The sequence below is a fragment of the Rhinoderma darwinii genome, chromosome 6 (assembly GCF_050947455.1).
Source record: "Rhinoderma darwinii isolate aRhiDar2 chromosome 6, aRhiDar2.hap1, whole genome shotgun sequence".
Taxonomy (NCBI): Eukaryota; Metazoa; Chordata; class Amphibia; order Anura; family Rhinodermatidae; genus Rhinoderma; species Rhinoderma darwinii.
The window spans coordinates 122,415,875-122,425,194 of NC_134692.1; the positions used below are offsets into that span (position 1 = coordinate 122,415,875).

The window sequence follows — 9,320 nt, forward strand, 5'->3', positions numbered from 1 at the left end:
CGAATCTTATCTCAGTATAATCGGTGCATTCTGCTATCTGCACATATCGATTATACATTTACAGAGACATAAGTAGTAAAAACCCATGAACACGTATTATACAACTATTATTTACAGTTTCTGATGAGCTATGGGCACCACTGCCAGCCCTAATATACCAGACTCTTTATTTGCCCCCATTCCCATCTACTAATAATACAGAACTTGAAGAACCCGCCATGAAATTCCCTCTCATTCCCCTGGACACTAGACTGTCACCCTTGATGCCCACATCAGATATGGCAGATCAGTGCCAGGAAGGTGCCACCTGAGGATTCCGTGACCTCTGACATCATGTGACCTGCACACGACCAACTGACATTTACTTTCAACTGTCGACGGCAGCGATTAGACGGAGGTCTACAGTTTGGAAGAGATTTGCGTAAATGGCGTCCACTGGACACAGCGAGAAGAAGAAGAGAGAAGACGAGAAGAGGAAGAGGGAAGAGGAGAGAGTCGCAGGATTTAAGAAGAGCAGTAAGAAGAGGAGAGGAGACCAGGACAGAGGAGACCACAGAGGATTGGAGGATGAGGAGCCAAGTTCTGGGAGCAGCCAAGACTCTGGAACATCCAGCCCCTATGCCAGGCTTAACATCAGCCGCTTCACCATCCACCAGGTCCTGGGTAGGGGCAGCTTTGGCAAAGTGAGTATTACAACTCCTTATTTAATTTTAAAGGGACAGTAAACCGATTTTTTGTTTTATCTGCATCTATTGTTTTCTGTTATCAGCCATTTAACCCCTTAGTGACTAAGACTGTTTTGGCCTAAGGACCAGACCATTTTTTTCAAATCTGACATGTATCACTTGAAGTGGTAATAACTTTGAAATGCTTTTATTTGTTCAAGCGATTCTGAAATTGTTTTCTCATGACAAATTGGACTTTAACCAGTTCAGGACCGCGCTATTTTGAGCCTTCAGGACCAGACACCGTTTAACCCTTTTTAGCACGTGTTAGGCTATGACTTTTTTATTTGTTGGGCTAACAAAGTGATTTTTGAGATGTTTATTCCGTAGACAATGCAGGTTTCTTTTTTTATCGTTTTTATATACATCCTTTTTGCTATTTTTGAATTTTTATTCTTAAAGTTTGAAAATAATAGTAAAACAATAAGCTTTTTTACATTTCAGCTATTTTTTTTTGGTAATAACATAACATTTTACCCTAAAATAGACCTTTTATTTGTGATCGTCATTGTCTACTGTAAATTTTAATATATTACATGTTTATATTAGGGTAATTGGGTCAGCGCTAGCGTTACAACAATGATTGGCGGGGGGAACGTTTTTTTTGGGGGGTTGGTATTTTATGTGCATTTATTATTAATTTTTTTTTGCACTTTACTTAACTTTTATTTTTTTATTACTATGGTCTGTCCGTCAAAGGTCAAAAAAGACCTTTGGGGAACTTTATATATATATTTTCTTTCTTTTACACCATGCTTTTCCACTGGAGCTGCACAGTAGCCCCAGTTACAGAGGAAATCAGCCCTCTCATAGTGACGATTGTCACTAATAGGGCTGTGCTGGTTCTAGTTAGACCGAGCAGCAGTCTGCCAATAACAGCACCCGGCGATCATGTGACCAGTCACACGAACACCGGGAGCAATAGAGATAGCGGCGCAGCCGCTGCCTCTATTCCTATACACAGCGTTCATTGAGTGCTGTCTACAAGTGATCAGAGAAGACAGAAGCAGCGAAAGCTGCTTCTATCCTCTCCTCAGTGTCCCCGACAGTCACTGACAGCCGGAGACCCGAAATTCAGCTGCCCGATCGCTCGGGCAGCAAGTTAAAACCCTTGCCGTAAAAAGTCTATGGCGCGAGTTTTAAGGACCCGCACCTGACTGCTGGCCGTAAAAACACACCCAGCGTCGGGAACCAGTTAAGATAGTGGTGAAATTTGGTCGACACATTCAGTGTTTATTTATGAAAAACACCAAGATTTTGACCCTACAGGTATTTTGCTGAATTTAGTGTAATTAGGCTGTGAAAATGAAAATCTACGTTTTTTTCTAATAAAATGTTGTTTTAGCTCAGATTTTTTCAGTTTTACAATAGATAAAGGAGAAAAAGAAACACAAAATTTGTAAAGCAAACTCTTCTGAGTACGGCAATACCCCATATGTGGTAATAAACTGCTGTTTGGACCCACGGCAGGGCTCAGGAGGGAAGGAGTGCCATTTGGCTTTTGGAGCTCAAATTTTGCTTGATTGTTTTTCAGGTGCCATGTTTCATTTGCAAAGCCTATGAGAGGCCAAAACAATGGAAACCCCCAAAAGTGACCCCATTTGGGAAACTACATGCCTCAAGGAATCTATCTAGAAGTATAGTGAGCATTTAGACACCACAGGTCTTTTGCAGAATTTATTGGAATTGGGCCGTGAAAATGAAAATCTACATTTTGTTCCACTAAATTGTAGAATGTCTTTATTTTTGCAAGGGATAATGGAGAAAAAGCACCCCAACATTTGTAAAGCAATTTCTCCCGATTACGGCAATACCCCACATGTGGTCATAAACTGCTGTTTGGATACACGGCAGGGCTCAGAATGGCAGGAGCGCTATTTGGCATGCAGATTTTACTGTATTGGTTTTTGGCCACCATGTCACATATGCAAAACCCCTGAGGTACCAGAGTACAGTGGAAGCCCCAAGAAGTGACCCCATTTTGGAAACTGCACCCCTCAAGGCATTTATCATTTGCCTGGACAAGACAGGGCTCAGAAGGGAAGAGCACCATGCACATTTGAGGTCTATTTTGGTGATTTTCACAGCATTGGCCAACACTTGCAGGGCCCTGAAGTCAAATAGTAAAACAAACCCCCAAGTAGTGACCCCCCCCATATTGGAAACTACACCCCTTATGGCATTTTAAGGTATGCAGTGAGCATTTTGACCCCACAGGTGATTCTACATTAGAAATTAGTGCCCAGCGGATGGTCCAAAGTGAAAATTGCAATTTTCCACTGATATGCCAATTTAGTGCACAATATGTTGTGCCCAGTTTGTGCCACTGAAGACAAATATCTCATAAACTGTTAAGCCAGTTCTCCCGGGTATGACAATACCATATATGTGGACGTAAACTGCTGTTTGGGCACGCTGTACGGTTTAGAAGGGAGGGAGCGCCATTTGGCTCTCGGAGCACAGATTTTGCTTGGCAGTTGTTCTGTTTGGGGTTTTACTGGTATTTCGGTGTATAATGTGGGGGCATATGTAAGCTGTGCGGTGTACATCAGGGCATAATAATAGGGTATAATAATGGGGTAAATAAACAATTCATAGATGTGTGGCCGGTGTCGCACTGATAAATGGCGCCCAATCTTATCCGCTTTTGGAACAATGCATATTTTTCATCGCCATTTTCTGAGAGACAGAACTTTTTTATTTTTTCACCACCGGAGCTGTGTGAGGGCTTATTTATTGCGGGACAATATGTAGTTTTCATTAGGACCATTTTGGGGTACACATTTTTTTTAATCACTTTTTATTCCATTTTTTGGGCAAGCAATGTGACCAAAAACCAGCAATTCTGATAATGTTTTTTTGTTTGTTTTTTTACAGTGTTTACCGTGCGCTATAAATGACATTTTACTTTATTCTGCGGGTGGATATATTTAGGGCATGCCCACACGTGGCGGATTTCCTCCGCAACTGTCCGCATCAATTCCGCACAGAATCTGCGTTGCAGATTCTGCGGCGGATCTGCCCAAAATGTGCAGTAAATTGATGCGGACTAGCTGCTGCGGACTGCGGGAAAAGTGCTTCCCTTCTCTCTATCAGTGCAGGATAGAGAGAAGGGCCAGCACTTTCCCTAGTGAAAGTAAACAAATTTCATACTTACCGGCCGTTGTCTTGGTGACGCGTCCCTCTTTCGGCATCCAGCCCGACCTCCCTGGATGACGCGGCAGTCCATGTGACCGCTGCAGCCTGTGATTGGCTGCAGCCGTCACTTAGACTGAAACGTCATCCTGGGAAGCCGGACTGGAGACAGAAGCAGGGAGTTCTCGGTAAGTATGAACTTCTATTTTTTTGACAGGTTGCTGTATATTGGGATCGGTAGTCACTGTCCAGGGTGCAGAAACAGTTACTGCCGATCGCTTAACTCTTTCAGCACCCTGGACAGTGACTATTTACTGACGTCTCCTAGCAACGCTCCCGTAATTACGGGAGCCCCATTGACTTCCTCAGTCTGGCTGTAGACCTAGAAATACATAGGTCCAGCCAGAATGAAGAAATGTCATGGCAAAAAAGCAAGACGCATCCGCAGCACACATAACATGTGCATGACAGCTGCGGACTTCATTGCGGAATTTAGAATCTCCATTGAAGTCAATGGAGAAATTCCGCCATGAGTCCGCAACTAGTCCGCCACAACTCCGCAACAGCCCTAGCATGCTGCGAACACCAAATTCCGCTCCGCAGCCTATGCTCCGCAGCGGAATTTTACGCATCGTCTAAACGAACACTGCTAAATAAAAGTGGAAGTCAATGGACAAACGGCTCCGCTGCGGATTAACGCTGCGGAGTGTCTGCTGCGGAATTCAAGAGGAATTCCACCACGTGTGGCTTTGCCCTTACGGTGATACCATATGTATATAGTTTTTTTATGTTTTGCAGCATTTGCACAAAAAAATCCCTTTTTTGAAAATAATTTATTTTTTGTTTCACCATATTCTGAGAGCCATAACTTTTTTATTTTTGCTTTGACAAGGCTGTGTAATGGCTTGTTTTTTGCGGGACGGGTTGTAGTTTTTATTGGTACCATTTTGGGGTACATGCGACTTTTTTATCACTTTTTATTCTATACTTTAGAAGGGCTTTAACCCAAAAAATTGTGTTTGTTATTTATTTTTTTGTGGTGTTCACCGTGCGGGAAAAATAACATTATGGTTTTATAGTTTGGGTTGTTACGAACGCGGTGATACCAAATATGTGTACTTTCTTAACGGTTTCATTTTGTTTCCTATAATAAAGTACTTATTATAGGAAAAAAGGCAGTTTTTAATTTTTTAACTTAGAACTTTAATTTTTACACTTTAGCTGAACTTTTTTTATTTTTATGTTTTCTTGTCCCACTAGGGGACTTGAAGACCTTCACCTCTCATCTTTATTCTAATACATTGCACTACCTTTCTAATGCAATGCATTAGAGCTGTCAGCTATTCACTGACAGCAAGCCTATTAGGAATCGGAATCCGTGCAACCACATCGCAGCGATGCCAATCTCCTGCAAACCACTAAGATGCCGCGATCGCTTTTGATCGCGGCATCTAAGGGGTTAATGGCAGGGTACAGAGGTAGCTCCGTTCCCGGCCGTTACAGCAGGATGGCAGCTTTAATATACAGCTGACACCCTTCGACTCATGGTGCAGGCTCAGCTTCAGAGCCCGCCGCCATCTTTTATCTGCGGCCAGAAGCCTTTTAATCCCCATACTTGACAGACAAAGTGCCATTGTTAGGCCTCCTGTTGCTAACAGCCGATCGGCTAGTGTGGCTACCCGGCTCTTTTAGCCCAGTAACCATGCTGCAATACTGTGATTGGTCAGTCACTACTGACTGACAAATCACAGTGATCGCTGGCGGCACCGCGCTGCGATTGTTCCCCTGACGAGTGACTGTGACTATCGGCTGTCTGTGACTGCCGATGTCACTGTTCTGTCACCATCTCTTTTGACATGGTGACAGAATAGCACCATGACGTAACTGTACTTCATGGTGCCTTAATGCAGGGCAAACTATGACATAAAGTTGCGTTAAGGGGTTAATATTGTGCAGATGGTGATTGTATGTTCTTCTATGGAATTCATAATCAGACATCCAGAAAATGTCCTGCCCAGTGACCACTGCTTTATGTCATATATCTCATCTGTTCCTCTTATCATCACATTTAGGTCTAGTGCTGCTATAAAGTGGTATTCCGATTCATTGCTGATCTCAAAGTTCACAGCTGTGGGGGAGGGGGCATTATTTATTTCCATGTCCTGGCCCATTTAAGCTGCTATAAGGAAACAATACATACAGTGACCTCTATGTCCACATTACACATTACAGTAGCTGTATGGATCCCAACCAAGTCAAAGACCTATCTAGTGCTTGTCCTTAAGACCTCTCCATAGAACATCCAACAGCGGACACTGCATTATGACGGGAGCTCAGCTTTATTCAGCTGTAGGGTCCTGGGTATTACCCGAATGACGACCCCTCAGTCCACCCCTGTTCCTTCTTCTTCTCATGAGGATTGTCCACTTGTTTTCCTCAGGTGGTGCTGGCATCAGTCCCCGGCCGAAACACCTATATGGCCGTAAAGATGATCACCAAACGGGACAATACAGAAGTAATCATGAGAGAGCGGCGGATACTCCTGGCGGCCCGAGACTGCCCATTCCTATGCCACCTCTATGCCGCACAACAGTCTCGGGAGAGCGCATGCTTTATCACGGAGTATCTGTCCGGTGGCAGCCTGGAGGCTTCGATCAGGATGTGCGGCTGCTTGGACACCGGCAGCGTAAGGTTAGTAAATAACTAATCAGGAGTCTAAGAGGAATATATCAAAAAGACAACAGAGGAGGTGGGATAACAGTTATGGTCAGGGGTGTAGTCAGGGGAGAGCTGGTGGGCACAAGCCACTCAGCCTTGGCTAAGGGATTTAGATAAAGGGATAGGACAGAAAACTGAATCTCTTTCTCGGGTGAGGAAAACATAGCTAGGAGGTCAGATGAAGGACAATGCAGAGAATAGAGAGAATACAGGCTGCCATAAACAGCACCTCTTCTCTGCCACAGACCCCACAGAATCACACATCATATTAGGGAATTGATGCAGGAATATTTGATGACATTGAGACTACAATCTGTTTTTCCCATCAGATTCTACACAGCAGAGATAGTGTGTGGCCTCCAGTTCCTCCATGGACACAACATCGTCCACCGGTAAGCAGAACTTTCCTCTTTTTTTCGTCTTCTTTACGTGCTGGAAATAATGCACCCAGCTTTCCAAGGGTCCTGAATCGCTATTCTGTTTAGTCTTGCAGTGACCCATCACCCTCCTCCTGTATCACTGGGCAGATTTCTCATTCTCTTGTCTCATTTCTTTGCAGAGATCTAAAGCCTGATAACATCATGCTGGATGCAGCTGGCCACATCCGAATCATCGACCTGGGGCTCGCCCAAGATGGCGTCACCGCCTCCAATAACATCCGTGGAGTGACGGGAACATTTTATTACATGGCCCCTGAGGTGCTTCTTAGGAAGAGATATGGCCCAGCAGTTGATTGGTGGAGCCTGGGGATTGTGGTGTCCAGGATGTCAACAGGACGCTTCCCCTTTAACAACGGCCCAGACCGGCAAACGGCTTACAAAGCCATCACCACCAAAAAGCCCATATTTCCATCTTGGCTTAACACTGACGTAAAACATCTCGTCAAAAAACTGCTGCATAAGAATCCTAAGAAGCGCCTGGGTGTGCGCGGGAACATCAGAGCGCATCCATGCTTTTCCACCATCGGCTGGGAGGAACTGGAGGAGAGGAGAGCACGGCCGCCATTCACACCATTTGAGCCAGTTCTGGAGAATCACCATCTGCAGTGGCCGGAGAGTAAAAAATCTCTTCACCCCTTGGCCGGATTCAGCTATATGTCACCAAGCTGGACCGGGTTAGATCCTCCTCCTCTGGAGATAACACTCATCAGATGTTTTTCTTACCTTCTGTTCCTCCTCATTGTCCGTGTCTTCTGCCTCTGTCTCTTCCAATGACTTTGTCTCTGCTGCTTCTTAAATTGATGAGATCCACTGCCCAGAACTTCATGCCTCCTGACCCGCACCTCAAATCTCTGCTGCTGTATGTCGCCTCGGCTGCCCTAGAACATCATCTCTCTCCGTACCATCTACATGCTGCACCTTTGCCATCTTGTTGCTACCCCAGTTGCTTGACTTTGCATCCTCCAATCCCGGGCTGGCATCTGACATCACTCCGGCCTGAAGATCCTCTTCACCCCCAGGAGCGGCCTGTGCTTAGATTCCATCTGTAGAGTTCAGGAACAATAGCCGCATCTTGCAGTCCTGACGATCCTGAGTAGCGGCAAATGTACCTGAGCGGCTATTATCCCTGAACTTACCCCAGCACAGGCCAGGTAAGTAATACACACATCACACATTACACCCACATCACCCACACTTCATAATAAGTACAGACACCCACACTACATGATAAGTATAGACACCCACACTACATTAGAAGTATAGACACTAGCACTACATTATAAGTATAGGCACCCACACTACATGATAAGTATAGGCACCCGCACGTAGACACATATTATAGATAGATGAGATATCAGCCTTTGATCCTGGGATTATTCTGATCGCCATATTTGGGGTCAGGAAGGAATTTTCCCCCCTTAATATGAGGACAATTGGCTCATTCCTCACAGGGGGTTTTCGCCTTCCTCTGGATCAACACGGCCTTAATTAGGTTTAGGATGATAGATTAATAAGTAGGTACACTTATAATATAATATAAATAAATAAAAATAATAAAAAAAAGTAAATTGTTTCAAGTCTATCCCCATATTACACATCAGCCTTTGATCCTGGGATTATTCTGATCGCCATATTTGGGGTCAGGAAGGAATTTTCCCCCCTTAATATGAGGACAATTGGCTCATTCCTCACAGGGGGTTTTCGCCTTCCTCTGGATCAACACGGCCTTAATTAGGTTTAGGATGATAGATTAATAAGTAGCTACACTTATAATATAATATAAATAAAGAAAAATAATGAAAAAAAGTAAAAATTTTAAGTTTACCCCCATATTACACATCAGCCTTTGATCCTGGGATTATTCTGATCGCCATATTTGGGGTCAGGAAGGAATTTTCCCCCTTATATGAGAATTGGCCCATTCATCACAGGGGTTTTCGCCTTCCTCTGGATCAAGACGGCCTTAAATTTACATATATATTTAAAATAATTGACACATACATATTACTTAATAATTATATTTAAAAAAATCCTAATAATAAAATATACCCCCCTGTTATCTATAAATAAAATCTTCCTTTTACCCCCTACATCTTTGTGCTTGTTTTTATTCTCATTGGACGTCTATGTAGTAAATGTTGTATAGGCCCCAATGTCTGATTCTCCAGGTTTAAGCCATTTAAAAGGTATATGTCAGATATAAAACCAAATTTGGTGTGAACAGAGCTTTACAGGGGTTGTCGGCCTTTTACAACCTCCATTTTGTTAGAGGGATCTTGTCATTTGTGGGGAAACCGAATGC

General features: G+C 43.8%; 1 protein-coding gene across 1 annotated transcript; it reads left to right on the forward strand.

Moving 5' to 3' along the window:
* The first annotated feature begins 396 nt into the window (after positions 1–396).
* Positions 397–9,004, forward strand: LOC142656437 (protein kinase C delta type-like). The gene is made up of 4 exons (XM_075831365.1): positions 397–683; positions 6,301–6,551; positions 6,908–6,970; positions 7,138–9,004. Exons 1-4 carry the CDS (start codon positions 426–428, stop codon positions 7,790–7,792), a joined length of 1,227 nt encoding a protein of 408 aa, XP_075687480.1. The 5' UTR covers positions 397–425; the 3' UTR covers positions 7,793–9,004.
* The last annotated feature ends 316 nt before the right edge of the window (positions 9,005–9,320 follow it).

Excerpts from the sequence above, each read along its gene's own strand:
- LOC142656437 (XM_075831365.1), top strand. The coding sequence starts at position 426 with ATGGCGTCCACTGGACACAGCGAGAAGAAGAAGAGAGAAGACGAGAAG. Across the intron at positions 684-6,300 it reads GTAGGGGCAGCTTTGGCAAA|GTGGTGCTGGCATCAGTCCC; the intron begins GTGAGTATTACA and ends TGTTTTCCTCAG. Across the intron at positions 6,971-7,137 it reads GGACACAACATCGTCCACCG|AGATCTAAAGCCTGATAACA; the intron begins GTAAGCAGAACT and ends ATTTCTTTGCAG.